General features: G+C 42.5%; 1 protein-coding gene across 1 annotated transcript in view; it reads right to left on the reverse strand.

The window, feature by feature from the left end:
• Positions 1–17,603, reverse strand: part of DOK6 (docking protein 6) — a 412,757-nt gene that overhangs the window by 138,129 nt on the left and 257,025 nt on the right. Inside the window, exon 5 of the mRNA XM_019986984.2 lies at positions 16,689–16,878. Within this exon, the coding sequence (XP_019842543.2) occupies positions 16,689–16,878 (190 nt within the window). The remainder of the gene's footprint in view (positions 1–16,688; positions 16,879–17,603) is intronic.

A 17,603-nucleotide genomic window follows, 5' to 3' on the forward strand; every position in this document is an offset into this window, starting at 1 on the left:
TGTTAGTCTCTCAGTTGTGTCTGACTCTTTGTGACCCCTAGGACTGTAGCCTGCCAGGCTCCTCTGTCCATGGGATTCTCCGGGCAAGAATACGTCTCCAGGGGATCTTCCAGATCCAGGGATCGAACCCGGGTCTCCCACATTGCAGGCAGATTCTTTACTATCTGGGCCACTAGGGAAGCCCATATTCCCAAATAAAGTAGCTAATTCCAGCAGAATTACGAATGGTTTATCTTCTGACTCTTGCTGAGTGAACCAGTTTCTGCAGACTGTTTTAATAGCAATACAGTGAATGCAAATATAGTCACCAGAGAACGCATAAGTAGAGCGGGTTCAGAGTGGTAACAGGGAAACAAATAGCCAGTCAGTGGGGACTTCCAATGCCTACATGGCCCATCTGACTTGTTTGAAACACAATCCCTTGACAGAGCAGCAGGGTGTGTCGTTCAAATGTAACATTAGAGACAGGCTTTTATTTCAAAGGCTGTAAAATTGGAAGAATTCATTCATCTGCAGAGCCTAATGTCAAAAGTTGTGCTTCTCATTCCCCACCAGCCCTGTGGTTAACAATGCACTTGACTGACAGTTCTGCCATGCAGAACAGGGTGTGCGTGTGCGTGGGGGTGGGTGGGGGCAAACTGACTCCTTGGCTTGAAAAGCTGTCAGTCCCCACGCTGCCTCGTCTGTTAGCATGTGTGCACAGCAAGCTGGGGTCCGACTCCTAATTTCTCTCTTAAAATAGAAAACTCTAGTGTCCGTTAAGTTCAGATATTGCCTTAAAAACTTAAAAGACACAATCGATCTAATTATTAATAACCGGGGCTCCTGCATACTGCATAGCATTTAATGCTAAAAATGACCCTACGGCCTCGGCAAAATTCATCTCCAGTTTTCAGATGAGAATCTGACATTTAAAGGAGTTGACGCACAAGAGAATTTTAATCCAGAATTGATTGCCTGAGATTTCATATTCTAGTCTAAACCACTTTCTTACATGAACTTAATGTGAGAAATTTATAATGCCACGGTGCCAAAGTTGGTCAGATAAAAAGGTTCTTTCAGTCTAGTGCTTTTTCCTAGGGAACAAGTTTTCCAAATTACATTGATCACAACAAATATAACAAATAAAAATAAATATACAGAATGAATTTGTGGCAAGATTTGATTTATGCACATACATATTATTCATATCCAATCCTTCTTGATTCATATACCCTTGGAATAATTCTGTAAGCCAATGAAAACATAATTCAACTTACCTAAGTTCTTTACATGTTGACAAATATACTCATCATGTCTTGGAGAATGTCACTGCATTCATAAAATATTTATTACATAAAAATATTGCTAAATATTTAATAATCAAGATGAATTGCCCTTCAAAATCTCCTTCTCAGCTCTTTTTATCTAACTAAGATGGTATATTGGTATTCACGTCTATTTGAAACATCTTTTTTATTTTTCTTCTGATGCATGTGTGTGCTTAGTCATGTCTGACTCTTTGTGATTCCATGGACTGTAACCTGCCAGGCTCCTCTGTCCATGGGATTCTCCTCCAGGCAAGAATACTGGAGTTGGTTGCCATTTCCTTCTTCAGGGAATCTTCCTGACCCAGGGATCAAACTTGCCTCTCTTACGTCTTTTGCATTGGCAGGTGGGTTCTTTACCTCTAGCACCACCTAGGAAGCCATATATATTGCTAAACATATGTACATTTAGGGATTGATCATTTATAAGAAGTATTAATGAATCATAATGTCTTTCTGAATGTATCTGACTTATTCCCTGTCAACCATCTTTGAGCATATTGGGGATGAGCTAATCCAAAGGGTCAGACCATCAAGAGATTTTACTGAAAATAAAATCTTACCCCAACCAAGAGGCACAGCCAAGGCAGGAGAAGTGGTTGAGCCACTCTGCATGACTGAGAAGCTCCTCAGGACCTCCCCCCAGTGCTGACGTGCACAGTCTGCTTCAGACTATGTGAGTTCTCGGAGTGATTCGTGCGGCAGGCACACCCAACAGGGAGGTAGGAAAGGCGTAGCTCTATTTTCTACCCCAGATATGTAGGTTAGGTGGTATTTAGCCTAGTGAGCACTGACTCAAGTCCACTGGTTGTAGGACTGTTGACCACAGGCAGCCTTAAACCAGGAGCATCCTGCTAAAAGCATCCTACAGATAGGGATATCCTTAGTCTATTTACTAGGAGGTCAGTAAGCATGCTTGGGGTTTCCCAGGGAGTGCTGGTGGTAAAGAATCCTCCTGCTGATGCAAGAGATGTAAGAGACAGGGGGTTTGATCTGTGGGTTGGGAAGATGCCCTGGAGAAGGCAATGGCAACCCACTACAGTATTCGTACCTGGAGAATCCCATGGACAGAGGAGCCCGGTGGGCTACAGTTCATGGGGTCACAAAGAGTCAGACACGACTGAAGTGATTCAGCATGCACGCACACACAGTAACCAAGTATACAAGACTAGACTGGACTGGACCACTTGCTTTCCTTCTGTCCCCTGGACGTTCCTTCAGTGTTACTCAGGAGAGAAACGGATCCCAGACCAGGAGCTTTATTAACTCCTCTCTCCACAGTGGGATACATTGTTGAATCTGTAATTTTTTAAAATTATTTTTCTTGGACCCTCGTCTCCTGCATCAGCAGGTGAATTCTTTACTGCTAAACACCAGGGAAGCCAAATAATATTTATGAATTTTAGATCTCATTAAATTAGAGTCATGGGCTTTCCCAGGAGGCTCAGTGGTTAAGAATCTGCCTGCCAATACAGGTGACATGGGTTTGATCCCTGCGCTGGGAATATCCTCTGGAGAAGGAAACGGCTACCCACTCCAGTACTCTTGCCTGCAGAATTCCATGGACAGAGGGGCCTGGTGGGCTATACAGTCCACAGGGTTGCAAAGAGTTGGACACGACTGAGCACAATCCATTTTTCTGCTTTTTATTTGTCAGGCTTTTCTCAAACCAGGTAACACATTCTAGGGATAGATTGTGAGCTAGGTATACTATATATCCCTTCAAAGAGTAAGGGACTCAGTGACATTTTTTGTGTAAGAAAGAATAATAGACACATTTCAGTCTACATAACCTGGCATGTAAAGTATTTTGAAATTTCTAAATTAAAATTTTAGTAAATGTAGGACCCTGTGGCTTCATATATAAATTGATGTTATACATTCTTCTGTTTCAGAGTTCTAAGAGACTGTTTTTTTTTTTTTTAAGTTCATGAGTGGTTTATTTGACTTAAATTTTTTTAGATAGAAATGCTTTATTTATCAAGATACACATGCCTTATTTGGTCTTCCCAGGTGGCACTAGTGGTAAAGAACCTGGCTGCCAGTGCAGGAGACATAAGAAACCCAGGTTCAATCCCTGGGTTGGGAAGATCCCCTGAAGAAGGACTTGGCAACCCACTCTAGTATTCTTGGCTGGAGAATCCCCATGGACAGAGGAGCCTGACAGGCTACAGTCCACGGGGTAGCAAAGAGTTGGACACGACTGAGCGACTGTTTATTTACATTTATGCTTTATATGCTTTTGCTGCACTGCATGCAGGATCTTTGGTTCCCTGACCAGGGATGGAACTGTGCCCTCTGCAGTGGAAGCGCGGAGTCTTAACCACTGGACCACAAGGGAAGTCAGAGACTGTATGCTTAGGGAGACTGACTTCACGTGAAATTTTAACAAGTTTTAGGAGGGAAGAGCTCAGAGAGAGTTTGACATTTTGGAGGGGCTGGATCAGGACGTGTCAGGTAGAAAAGAGACAGGGACAGCAAAACAGATGCAAAAGTGGATAATATTCATTCAAGAGAAGGGAGAGAAAGGGGAGAGGTGTGGCGAGGGAAGGAGGGAGGGGAGGGGAGAAGGCAGAGGTGCAGAGGGAACCTTCTGTGAACGCAGAAAGGCAGGAGGAGTCCCACACGGCAGGGAGTGTAATAATGAAAGGAGGACACAGGAACAGCCTTCCTTTCTGCCCAATTCACCATCACTTCACGAAACAGGAATATGTTTTGACCGTATCTGGAGACTAATACACTTGTTATTTAAGTCACGGGCAACTTAGACACCAAAGGAATGAAAATAACACTCTTTCTTTATCTCTGTTAACTCTTCCCGTGATTTGTGGCACAGCTTATTTGTCAGATTTTGTTGTAATAGGATCCTTCATTCCTATTAAGTGAAGAAAACACCTGACAATTGAAAACAATAACTGAGGTTTTGTTCTCACCTCCTGAAGTAGCGGAACTGTCAGTACTATCTCTGCTGTCTCACTAGAGTGGAAAAAGCCTGCCTTAGAGATTTCTTATTCCCTGCTTAACTAGAGTGATCCAGAGAGTCCCAGAAGCGGAGCCGGGCTTCGGGTCTTGCACGCGACACTGCCCTGCTGTCCAGGGATGGCCACTGCCCTGGCTCACCCCGCTGACTTTGATGGCAGACCCCCGGCTCGTTGCTAGAAGCAGCCTCTCCTCTGACAGCGGGGAGGCTGACAGGCTGTGCGGGACTTTGTCATCCGTGTTCAGTCTATGGGATAGAGGATCTGTGTGGGTCACTGTGGGAGCATCCAGGTCAAACGACTGTGTGTGTGTGTTAGAGAGAGAGAGAGAGATGTGGAAGGTAGGTTAGGAGGCGGGCAATTCCAGGGGGACAAGGCGACAGGGACAGAAGTGAAAGTGAGCCGGATCGCAGAGGGTACAGAATGACAGGCGCCCAGGACGCGTGCTGGAAGGAGGGGCGCCCAGCTCCTTACGGAGCCCGAGAACGTGCCAAAGAGGAGGCGCACAGCAGAGGAGGGCTGCGGCCGTCCAGGGGAGCCCCGAGGCCCCCTGTACGGCCACTCTGAGAGCAGGACACGAGCAACGGCAGAAGTGGGGTCTGAAGCGGACGGGCCGAGCTGGAGCACCGCCCGGCTCAGCGTGGGGCCGGCGGGGCCCGCGGAGACCCGACGGGCAGGAGCCGGGCCGCGTGCAGGAGAGCGGCCGAGGTGCGGCTGATGGTAACAGGGCGCCGCGTGCTCACCGGCGTCCTCCCTTCCTGCTGCGCTGGGTTCTCTCGCTCTCTTCAAAAACTGTATCCCACCTTCTCCTGCATCAAGTCTTGACTACCTTTCTCTAGCCTCACAGTCAGTTACCTTGCTTCCTATTTGACCGAGAAAACAGACACGATCAGAAGTCCACTTCCACACGCCTCTATCCGATCCTCAAATGCCTGCCTCCCCTTATTCCTTCATTATATCAGCCTCCATCACACTTTCCTGTTTGAAATGATTTTTTTTTTTAACTGTAGCCACTCACTCGTTCACTAGATCCCGTTTCCTCTCAACTCAAAGATACTGGCTGGTGATGTTTCCCTCTTTCTTCTATTATTTTTTTCCTCTTCATAATATGACTCCATGTGCATGCAGATGTTTTTTTAAAAATATAGCTCGCCTTCAAAAAATTTTAACGTCACATTCTTTTCCAGCTACTTCTGTTTCTGTTATCTTCACAATAAAATTTCTTGTGGCGTTGTCCTTGCTGACTCCACTTTCTCTCCTCTCATTTTCTTTGGAACCCACTCCAATCTTCTTTCCCCACGACTCCACTGAAATAGGTCTTTCCAAGGCCACCAGTGGCCTCTGATTTGCAAAATCAACATAACACTTCTCAAGCTTCATCTTACTCATCCTGTCTGCAGCACTTAACATGGTTAATATTATCTACTTCTTGAGGCACTTTTGCTTCCAGAGTAAGTAATAGATGTTTGTATCTTCTCTTCTCAAAAGTGAGGCATCCAGGTATGTAACTTAAAAGCCATCTACATGCTGGGGATTCTTTCCTGATATACAGACACATATATACAGCCACTTTCTGAAATTCCCCCTGGAGGTCCGCAAGGTATCTCCAACTTACCAAGTCAGAAAACAAACAAGACTCAGGCTGACTTGTCATGGATTATTATGTTATCTTTTAAATGCATAGAAAGAAAATGTAAGTAAAATCAGGTAGCCAAGGAATTTATAAACCCTTTGCACATACTTGGTCCAACCCTTCTGAATCAACCCAGAATTATCAGTGTCCTTTGCTTTTCTTTTTTTCACAAAAGATTATTCCATTTGTCACCAGCAAGTTAGTGATACACATTTCTTCATTAAAGAGTATGCTGCTTTTGACTTTAAAATTTTCTTCCAAACCTCTGACACCTACTCTACAAGTTTTATGCTGCCTGGTGGATATTTTGTCTACCAGATGGTGTTCACAGTAAGTTTTGTTTTTCTCAAATGGCCCTAAAGGTTTCTTGAGTGAAACGTTGGAGAGCTGACATGGAACTGAAATATAATTAAACTTAAGAAGTGAAGCACCAACATTACACATAGGTTCAAGAGAAGGGATGAAAACTCTGGCATCCATGACTAAGGCTGTGAACCTGCGACAGTGGCAACTGTATCACTTCCGCCCCCTGCTGGCCACCATCGGATGATGCCATTCAGTGTAAGGTGCAGTAGTAGCAGGGGCTTCCCAAGTGGCTCAAGGGTAGAGAACCTGCCTGGCAATGCAGGAACTGTAGGACACGTGGGTTCGATCCCTGGGTTGGGAAGATCCCTGGTGAAGGAATGACAACCTACTCCAGTATTCTTGCCTGGGAAATCCCATGGACAGAGGGGCCTGGCGGGCTACAACACATAGGGTTGCAAAGAGTCAGACACGACTGAGCTGGCCATGAGCACACCGTGAGCACACATGGAATTCTCCAGGCAAGAATACTTGAGTGGGTAGCCAGTCCCTTCTGCAGGGGATCTTCTCGACCCAGGGATAGAACCTGGGGTCTCCTGAATTGCTGGCAGATTCTTTACCGTCCGAACCACCAGAGAAGCCCAGTAGTAACTACACATATCTCAATTCCAGACATGTGAAAATAAGTGCATCTTTTGAATGAAGGAATCAATAAGCAATAAAAGAATGGTCCAACTGTTCTAAAGAAGCTAGCCTGTGTCTCCTGTGAGATGTAAATCTCATTGGTGGGATGTGGAGATGTGCCACCATCCAAAGAGATCAAACCGGAACTTCTCATTGATTTTCTTCCTCTTGATTCCAGCAATCATTCCTTGATTGAATGACTATTATTAAAGTTTAGGAACTTTCTAAGGAGAATTAAAAAACCTAAAAGGAAGGCCAAACCTGTCATTGGAATCTCTATAGACCAATTAATGAAAAGCAATTCACACTAAAGCATGTGTGGGTTCAATAAAAATGTACTGAACTTTAAAGTTAATGGAGCAAAAACTAAGATCAGAGCCTCCATTTCTTGATAAGAACAGTTTCCTAAGTAATTTAATTAATGCTTTATCCTAGGGGGAAAAAATTAGTCCCAGTGTTGTAGTGACAAGAGATTTAGCAAATTAGACACACACACAGAAGACACCAGCATCCTCAAAGTCTTTGTCTTGGCTTTACTTCTCTGGAATTAAAGAAGAGCTTATATAGACATGTGAATTTTAACATCACATATATCCTTGATGTAAATTTTCCAAGAAGGAGACCTTTCTTCCCTCTGCTCTAATAGTTAAAACTCAATTGAATACGATAACTTAATCTTTTTGTGACATCGAAAATCCCATTAATTTTCTAAGATGCTTCCAATCATTTGTCAAATACCATAATGTTTTAGAGAAACAGAGATGAGTAACACATACTCCCTGTCTTTAGTGAGCTCATAGGGTTCTTGGAGAGACCAATGGACCAATGGCTATAATATAAAGTAGGAATTGTAATAAAAGGTTTAGTGAGTAGGTATTGAAATCACAAAAAAGTTGTGGATTAGGAAAATAAACCACACATTCCATAGGGTCACAGAGAGTCAGACACAGCAGAAGCAACTTAGCACAGATGCTCTCACAGGCTGTGTAATAATAATAAAGCTAACTTCAAACCTCAATGCCTTAATACAACAAATGCTTACTCCTCATTCAAGCTATGTCTTATACATCTCTGGGCAAATCACCAGGGCACAGTGGATTCAGAAACTCAGGTGGCTGAGATCCTATGGTTAAGACATCTCAACACTAGACCATTTCAGCTGCACAGTGGGTAAAAGGGATGGGTGACCCCATGGACTGCAGCACACCAGGCTTCCCTGTCCTTCACTATCTCCCAGAGTTTGCTCACACCCATGTCCACTGAATTGATGATTCTATTCAACCATCTCATCTCAACCACCTCGTCTATCTTGTCCCCTTCTCCTCCTGCTTTCAATCTTTCTGGCATCAGGGTCTTTTCCAATGAGTCAGCTCTTCACATCAAGTGGCCAAAGTATTGGAGCTTCAGCATCTTTTGAATGAAGTGCATCTTTTGAATGAAGATGAACATTCAGGGAATGATGTCTCACGTGGCTCCACCTAATTGCAAGGGCAAAAGTAAATACAGGGGAGGAGGTGGAAATTAAAAGACACTTGCTCCTTGGAAGAAAAGTTATGACCAACCTAGATAGCATATAAAAAGAAGAGACATTACTTTGTCAACAAAGGTCTGTCTAGTCAAAGCTATTGTTTTTCCAGTAGTCATGTATGGATGTGAGAGTCAGACCATAAAGAAGGCTGAGAGCCAAAGAATTGATGCTTTCAAACTGTAGTACTGGAGAAGACTCTTGAGAGTCCCTTGGACTGTAAGCAGATCAAACTAGTCTATCTTAAAGGAAATCAATCCTGAATATTCATTGGAAGGACTGATGCTGAAGCTGAAACTCCAATGTTGTGGTCACCTGATGCAAAGAGCTGATTCAATGCAAAAGACCCTGATTTTGGGAAAGTTTGAGGGCAGGATGAAAAGCGGGTGACAAAGGATGAGATGGTTGGATGGTATCATCAACTCAATGGACATCATGAATTTAAGCAAACTTTGGGAGATAGTCAAGGACAGGGGAGGCTGCTGTGCTGCAGTCCATGGGGTTGCAAAGAGTCGGACACAGTTTAGCGACTGAACAACAACAAACAATAATATTGGAGACTGTACACTTAATCTCTTCTTTTCTTTTGGCTGTTTTAACTTACTCTTGTCACTTAAAAGACTTCCTTAACTTTATCTCTTACTCTTTTGTGACTCACCATACTTATCTTTTCAATGTTGCAGGGTTTTAATTTTTTTCAAATCCCTTTCATCTTCGCTTGCAAGTTCTCAAATTATCCCTGAGATCCTTTCTTTGTAGTATCCTGACAGCCAACAAACATTTTGTTTTCTAACTTCTTCCCCTCAATACTGTTGGGAAATACAATTAGAAACAAAATCTTCCAATCTAGAAATCCTCTCCACAAAAGAAAGAAAACATCCTTGTTATTGTTTTCATGTTAAACCAGAATATGATACACATCTCAGGCAATCTGCTGAGAGTTGGCAAAGACAAAAAGACATCTCGCCCTTTTTATAGTCAAAAGCAGATAGAAGGCTCTATGTACATGTTCTCAAGATAAACGACACTGGTCTTAAGGGATGAGAGGGCTTCATAGCACCATTTTCCAGACAGAGTTCATCCTCAATTCACCTGGTAACTGCAGTGACAACCCAGACTAGCTAACTGGCTTTATCTAGAGGAAAAACAAACTTTTCACACCTTTATGAGAGAAGGGGGTTTTGCAATGTGGAGTCAAGTGCCAATGCAGTTAGGTTCCTCCCCTCCCACAGCAACTGGGGGTTAGGGGCGTTCCCTTCTTCAATGTTTAACTTTCACAGGTGTGGCTCCTGAGTCCCTGAAATAAAGGCACTCCCAGTTCTTAAAGCTGACAAAAACCTATTGTTTTCAAAAGGATTTATATACATTTCAAAGAGAGAAAACTTAGGGCTTCCCTGGTGGCTCAGACAGTAGGAGAGACCAGGGTTCGATCCCTAAGTTGGGAAGATCCCCAAGGAAATGATAACTCACTGCAGTATTCTTGTGTGTGAAACCCCTGGACAGAGGAGCCTGGAGGGCTGCAGTCCACAGGATCACAGAGTCTGACATGACTGAGTGACTAACAGCACTTCAAAGAGGGAAGAAAGTACTAACAATTTTACATTTTCTAAAGTAAAGGTTTTAAGAAAAAGGGAGGGGATAGCAATCTTTCCCCAATTTTTAACAGAGGATGACACTCCCTAATTTTTAGGTTTTTTTTTTTTTTTTGAGGAACTGCCCTACTGCTTCCCATAGGGGCTCTACAAACCTTACCTTCCCACCAACAGTGCACAAGGATTCCAAGTTTTCTACAATCGCACCAACTCATTGCTATTGCTGTGATTATTATTATTTTGATCGTAGCCCTCCTACCGTGTGAGGAGGCATCTCATCATAGTTTTAATTTGCATTTTCCTAAAAGTTTCTTTTAGGTGCTTTTAGGACTTTCTTTTCAGGTGCTATTGTCTGTCTGCATATCTTTGGAGAAATGCCTACTTAAGTCGTTTGTGCATTTATCTTTTGTGTTGTTTGTTTTTGTTGTATGAACTTTTTGAAGTTCTCCCTATATTCAGACATTAACCCCTTATCAGATATAAGACTTGTAAATATTTTCTCCCATTTTGTGAGTTGCCTCTTTACTCCATTGATATTGTCTTCTGATGCACAAATTCCTTAAACTGTTAATAAGTTCCAACTTGTCTATTTTTTCTTTTGTTGCCTTTTGTGTCATATTCAAGAAATCACTGCCCAATCCGAAGCTGTAAAGTTCTGCTCTATATTTTCTTCGAGGAGTTTTATAGTTTCAGATGTTAAATGTAAGTCTTCGATTTGTTTTGACTTAATGTTTGTCATACACAGTGGTGATGGGCCAACTTCATCCTTTTGCATGTTGATATACAGTTTTTCCAGCTATTTGTTGAAAAGACTTTCACCATTGAATTTTGGCAGCCTTGCCAAAAATCATTTGAGCATATATGTGAAACTCTTCCCTTCTTTAAAATTTATTTTTAAATTAAAACATTTCCACCTAGCAGCATTCACTCTTTGTGCTAGACAGTTCTCTGGGGTTTGATAGATGTATAGCATGACATATCCACCACCACCATCAGGATACATTTCAGTTCCACCGTCGCCCTGACATTGCCCTTCTGTCGTTTCCTCATCAGGTTGTTTCCCTCCCTCTGCACAGCACCCTCTCCATGGCGATCACTGGTCTCCCTCCTGACCTTGTAGCTTATCCCCCATGCACGTGGCATCATACAGTAGGCGGTTTGCTGGATCTGGCCTCTCACTTAGAACAAGGCATCTTTGATGCACTCATTGTATATGTCATTCACTCCTTTTTGACGCTGAGTAGCTCTTGCCTGGAAAATCCCATGGATGGAGGAGCCTGGTGGGCTTCAGTCCATGGGGTTGTGAAGAGTCACACACAACTGAGCGACTTCCTTTTCACTTTTCGCTTTCCTGCATTGGAGAAGGAAATGGCAATCCACTCCAGTGTTCTTGCCTGGAGAATCCCAGCGACGGCGGAGCCTGGTGGGCTGCCATCTATGGGGTCGCACAGAGTTGGACATGACTGAAGCGACTTAGCAGCAGCAGCAGCAGCAGCTCTCTATAGATTTATCATAGTTTGTTTACCCATTCAGTGAAGGATATTTGGTTTGTCTAGTTTTGGTCAATCAATGATGAATAAAATGGCTAGCAACATTCATGTACAGGTTTTGATATGAGCATGTATTTTTATTTTTTGTGAGATAATATCAAGAAGTAGGACCCTGCATCAGATCTTCAGGCAATGTTGAGTTTTTTTTTTTTTTTTTTTAAACTTCAAAGTTTCTTTCCAAATCACTGTAGCATGCTACATTCCCACCAAATATGTGTTCCATCTGCTGTGCATCGTTGTCTGCATTTGGCATTGTCAGATTTTCCTTTTTAACTTTAGCCAATATAATAGATATGCAGTTGTATCTCATAGTAGTTTTAATTTGCATTTCCCTAATGAATAATTGGAGAAGGAACTGGTAACCCACTCCAGGAGTTTTGCCTGGAGAATCCCAAGGACAGAGGAGTCTGGTGGGCTAGAGTCCATGGGGTCCCAAAAAGTCAGACACGACAGAGCAATTAACACACACACACACAATGAACAATTAGGTTCGGCATCTTTTAGTGTGATTATTGATCAATCATATGTCTTTTTGGTGAAGTATATGCTTACACTTTTTGCCTGTTTTTAAAGCTGGGTTGCATTTTTTCTTATTTTTGACTTGGAAATTCTTTGTATATTTCGTATTTTGGATACAAGTGCATTGTCTAATATGTGACTTCTGAATATCTTCTCTAGATCAGTGTCTGGACTTTCAGTCCCTTAAAAGTGTCTCTTGCAGAGACAAGTTTTTAATTTTGATACAGTCTAATTTATCTTTTGTGGGGAGGGTAATAATGCTTTGGTATCCTATTTAAAAACTCTCTGCCTTACCTTTTATTTTAACTGAGTGGTCATACATAAGAGGAGGAGGGTTTCTCTCTGCATGACTGATGGAAAAGCTTTTTAAGGACTGAACGAGCCTCTATGACATCAGGGAATCCTTGATTATAGCACATAGAGCATTTGCTTCCATTCACCATCTTCCTGTGGGAATTGTACTGCTTCTTATCTCCAATTGTTAAAAATCTGTAACCAGATTGTCCCCAGGCTTCTCAATAGAGACAATACTATCAGAGTTAGTAAGATATATATTTTAAGCACCAATTGTTATATTAAGTGTTTTGCTGAATAGGGAGGTTATGTTTTGAACAATAATTTTATAAAAATGGATTTGGGGATCTTTTGAATCTTGTTCTGCAGGCCTTTGAGCTCATCCTGAATTTTGCTTACAATATTTATGAAGTTTCATGAAGTGAAAAAGCCTCATCAGCAAATAAAAAAAGTGGTTTTATCTTCCGTGCACATTGTCATGACTCCTGTGACGTCCTCTGCAGGTCTGGATATCTTGTTTTGATTTTTTGATTAAATAAACTTGCATGGTAAACTGGGTTGCTTTTCACTTTTAAAGTGCTCTTTTATGAGTAGCTAGCAATTACTCTAAGCAGTCAGGAGGCTGTGACTTCCTCTCCCCAGGCCACGCCCTCTGAGTGAGGACAGTTCCCAGCGAAAGCTCCCTGGTCCTCCTCTCCCGTCCTCACCCGCATGGGTGTATGATTACAACTGTTGGGATGCGTGAGGTGTGTTCCTCCAGGAAGAATGATCTTGCTCCATTTCTACTGTTCATGCTTATATTTTATTGGTACAGTAGAATTTAAAATGCATTGTTTTTTTTTTTTTTTTTTTTTTTGTGGGAGAGCAGGTTGTACTTTCTTTTTTTAAAAATATAAATTTATTTATTTTAATTGGAGGCTAATTACTTTACAATATTGTATTGGTTTTGCCATACATCAACATGAATCCGCCACGGGTGTACATGTGTTCCCCATCCGGAACCCCCCTCCCACCTCCCTCCCCATACTAGGATGCTCTGGGTCATCCCAGCGCACCAGCCCTGAGCATGCTGTATCAGGCATCGAACCTGGACTGGCAATTCGTTTCACATATGATATTATACATGTTTCAATGCCATTCTCCCAAATCATCCCACCCTCGCCCCAAAGCTCGTCAGTAGGGAGCCCAGAGCCTGGGCTCTACAACAAGAGAAGCCACTGCAGTAAGCCCGTGCATTGCTGCCAAGGGCGCTCCCGCTCACAGCAACCGGAGAAAGCGTGGGCAGCAACAAAGACCCAGCGCGGCCGAGCAAATAGGCAAAGTTGTAAAGGCCTGTTGATAGAAAAAAGGCCAGTTCGACACCCAGTTTTATCACTTTCCAGTACATGCGGTAGTACAAGTCAACGGCTAGAAACTGCCTCCAGATGCTGTGCCGCGTGCAGACAGGAACAAATAAAACACAGAAGATGGAGATCTTGAGCTCAAGGTCTACTGTGTTGACAGCACAAAGCTGACCTGCCAGTTTCTCCTTTAAATTGTCCCGTGTCATCACCCATGCCCCCCACACCCCTTCTCCCAGTCCTGACTCGGGGAACTGGGTCGAACATGGACAAAACCTTCTGCTCTTGGTTACCTTTAACAGGAGTGAGATCCTCTGGAGTTTACAAAACAGATGCACAGAACAATGGTCAATATTCCAGGGGCAAGGGACACCCAAAACTCAGAGAAGGAAAAACATACAAATGAGCAGTACCCACAAGGACAAACCTTTAAACGTAAGGAAACAAAGGAGAAAAGAAAAAAAATTTAACAAGATATCCAAGTCCTCTCTTAAAATAGAAACATCTTAAATCATCTTTTTAATGCCTGTAGTTATGGGGTCAAGAACGCTCTTTGCACCATTAGAGGGTGTGTGAATTGAAATTGCTTTGAAAGCAATTTGCTATACTGTGAAGAACCTTGAAAATGTTCACAGCTTTTGACCCAGGAATTCTGCTTTTAAAAGGCTCTGCTAAGAAAATAATCAGATATTTGCACATCTTTTCACAGATGGTCAGTGTGGCTTTATTTATAATAGTTCATTTTGGGAACACCCTAGTGTTAAATTAATGACAGTACAGCCATATGTTCAGATACCATATGGTCACAAAAATATTGACCTTATAGAACTTTATAGAAGATTACTTCTCAGTATAATATTAAATGAAAATGCATTGATTTTAAAATACATTGGAAGGAAGTACAGCAAAATATTAAAAGCCATTTTCTCAAGATACAGAAATAGTAAGTGATTTTAAGCTTTTCTTTCCAACTACTCCCTCAAAAGCCTGGCTTGACTTTTAAAATCAGATGATATAAAGTATTTTTTAAAAAATATTCATGTATTTCTTTGGCTGTGTCAGGTCTCAGCTGCCTCACGGGGCTTTGGTTATGTGTGCTGGCTCTCTGTCCGTGACACATGCAGCTGTGTCAAGCAGGCTCAGTTGCCCATGACATGTGGGATTTTAGTTCCCCAAACAGGCATCAAACCTGCGCTCCCAGCATGGCATGGAGGATTCTTAACTACCCGGTGGAGCCAGTGGTAAAGAACCTGTCTGCCAATGCAGGAGACGAGAGACACGGATTCAGTCCCTGAGTCGGGAAGATCCTCTGGAGGAGGGCATGGCAACCCGCTCCAGTATTCTTGCCTGGAGAATCCCATGGACACAGGAACTTGGCAGGTTACAGTCCATAGAGTCGCAAAGAGTCGGACACCACTGAACCGACTTAGCATGCAGACCACTAAGGAAGTCCCAATGTCAAGTATTAAAACATCTCAATATTAAGGAAAAAGGGAGACCCTCAAGGAAAACCTAAAAAGTGCAAGGCCTGCCTCAGGTTACAAGAACAGGCTTCTTCCCTTACTGTACCTACCTAGGAATCAAGGCCCGCCGTCGCACACAGCTTCAAGGACCACCCTCAAAACCCCGTCCAGAAATGCTCACAGCTGTCTCCCCTTCCTTGGCCTCATTCCTCCCAGGGGGAGTGTTTTGTTGTAAAAGTGACAAATGCTCACTGTCAAACCTCAAACAGTGTAAAAGTATATAAAATAAGAAGAGTAAATGCCCTCCTGCTTTCCCCCCAATTTTTTCCATGTTAAAAGCACTGAAGGATAATTTGCATGTAACGATATGCACTGATAGTGAGTAGACAGCTCCATAGCTCTCGGCAAATGTCAGGATACAGGGCACAGTCACCCCCCCACAGGTCCTGTGTGTTCCCTGGAGTCCATTCTCTCCCGACCCGAGGCAACCATTCATTTGCTTTCTGTCGCTATATATCAGTTTTGTCTGTTGCAGGATTTCCTACCAATGTTACAACAATGATTTTGAGATTCATCCGTGCTGTGTGTGTCATGGTAGGTAGAATCCTGTTGCATAACTATCTTAATTTGTCTACTCAGTCACATGGTGACTTCATAATTACCTTATAAGGCCACCGATTCATTTTTAGAACGTGATCAATCATATCCCCAAGTGTGAATACATTAAACACTTCTTATATAGAATCCCCAAACCTAAGTCTTATCTTGGATGAATGACAACAATGTCACAAAGGGGTCACAACATGATGACTTGATACAGTTGATTGAAGCTCATGTCTGAATCCATATCTGTGAATAATGATTGCGAAGCAAGCATTTATTTTAAGACATTTATGGATTCCGACCATATGCTGTGATCAAGAAACCAGTGTATCTGTCTTGACATACTACGTTTAAAATCTGAGTCACACATTCCATAAATTATGGATTTGCCAACTTTCTTTTCAGTCATTCTGAATTAATATCAATATTTATACTTGACTAATGCTATTAACATAAACATCTGGATAAATGAATATTGCATTAAATTATCTCAAACTTAAAAAGTAATATTTAAGCAATTTTATATAAGACTCCTTTCAACATTTTTCCCTTAAAAAATAATCCACAAAAGTAATGCCAGCCAAGGACATGTTGACTTTTATGGAAATCCTACTGCACCAAAAATATAGGAGGATGCACCCAAAATCTCACAAATATACTACATGATAAAAAATAACTATGAAACTAGTTTGATGCCAGCACAAGAGACTGAAGTTATTTTGAATGGGGTAATTAACCTGCCATAGAATTAACACAGTTTCATCCAGATTATCAACAAGGATCTGAAGAAATTATATTTTTGGTGACCTCTAACCTTTACGAAAACAACCATCTACCTGAGCACAGAACCTTGGTCCCAGGCCCCTCCTGCATGTTGCTTCTGCCCTCAGAGCTTACCTGCCCGACTCAAATGTGAACCACGTCGAGTCCCGCCCATATCTCCTCAGTGAGCTGAGGGGCCACATCACCAGCTTGACCTTGGCATTGTGGATATCCCAGAGATAGATATTCTCGTGCGTGATCTGCATTGTGCATTCGCCATAAATGTCCAGATTTGGCGTAGGCATAAGGTACACATTGAATCGTTCTGCAAAGAAACAAGGAACGGAGACAATGAAGTGAGAGGAGGTGTGACTTTTACAGCAGCGCTCTGTTAACCTGTATACCTACCCACAGCCTGCAGAAAGGGTCACCACGTTCCTTGGTGACACCGATATACATTGTGAAACACTCTCTTTTTCCATGTTGTGGGAAAAGGGATTAAATGTATTCTTAATCATTCAGTCGTTTACTCATTCTTCAACTTCTTGTGGCCTGCATCCTGTGTGTGTGTGTGTGTGTGTGTGTGTGTGTCTGTGTGTGTGTGCATGTGCATGTGCTCAGTTGTGCTTAACTCTTTGAGATGCCATGGACTGTAGCCCACCACACTCCTCTGTCATGGGATTTCCTGGGCAAGAATACTGCCATTTCCTTCTCCATGCATCCTCTATGGTGGGGATTAAACGGTTAAATTGTACCATGGGAACATAAGGGCAAAAAGCTAATTGGAGTCTCTGCCCAAACGGTGTTACTGTCTGCTTCTTCACGCAATCTTAAGTGGATATCATATAAACAATTCCAGGGAGGAATGCCTTATCTAATTTACACAAGAACTTACTCAATTTTACGTCTGCGGCATGAAGTGTTTAATGCCCCCTCAGACTGATTCTCCAAGCACAGAGTACTCATGATCAAATTCAGCATATGATAAATGCAGATATTCATGACTGCCTTCTGCAGAACTTCAGCCATTGTTTCAGTAAGCAAAATAAA

The sequence above is a fragment of the Bos indicus genome, chromosome 24, assembly GCF_029378745.1.
Source record: "Bos indicus isolate NIAB-ARS_2022 breed Sahiwal x Tharparkar chromosome 24, NIAB-ARS_B.indTharparkar_mat_pri_1.0, whole genome shotgun sequence".
Lineage (NCBI taxonomy): Eukaryota > Metazoa > Chordata > Mammalia > Artiodactyla > Bovidae > Bos > Bos indicus.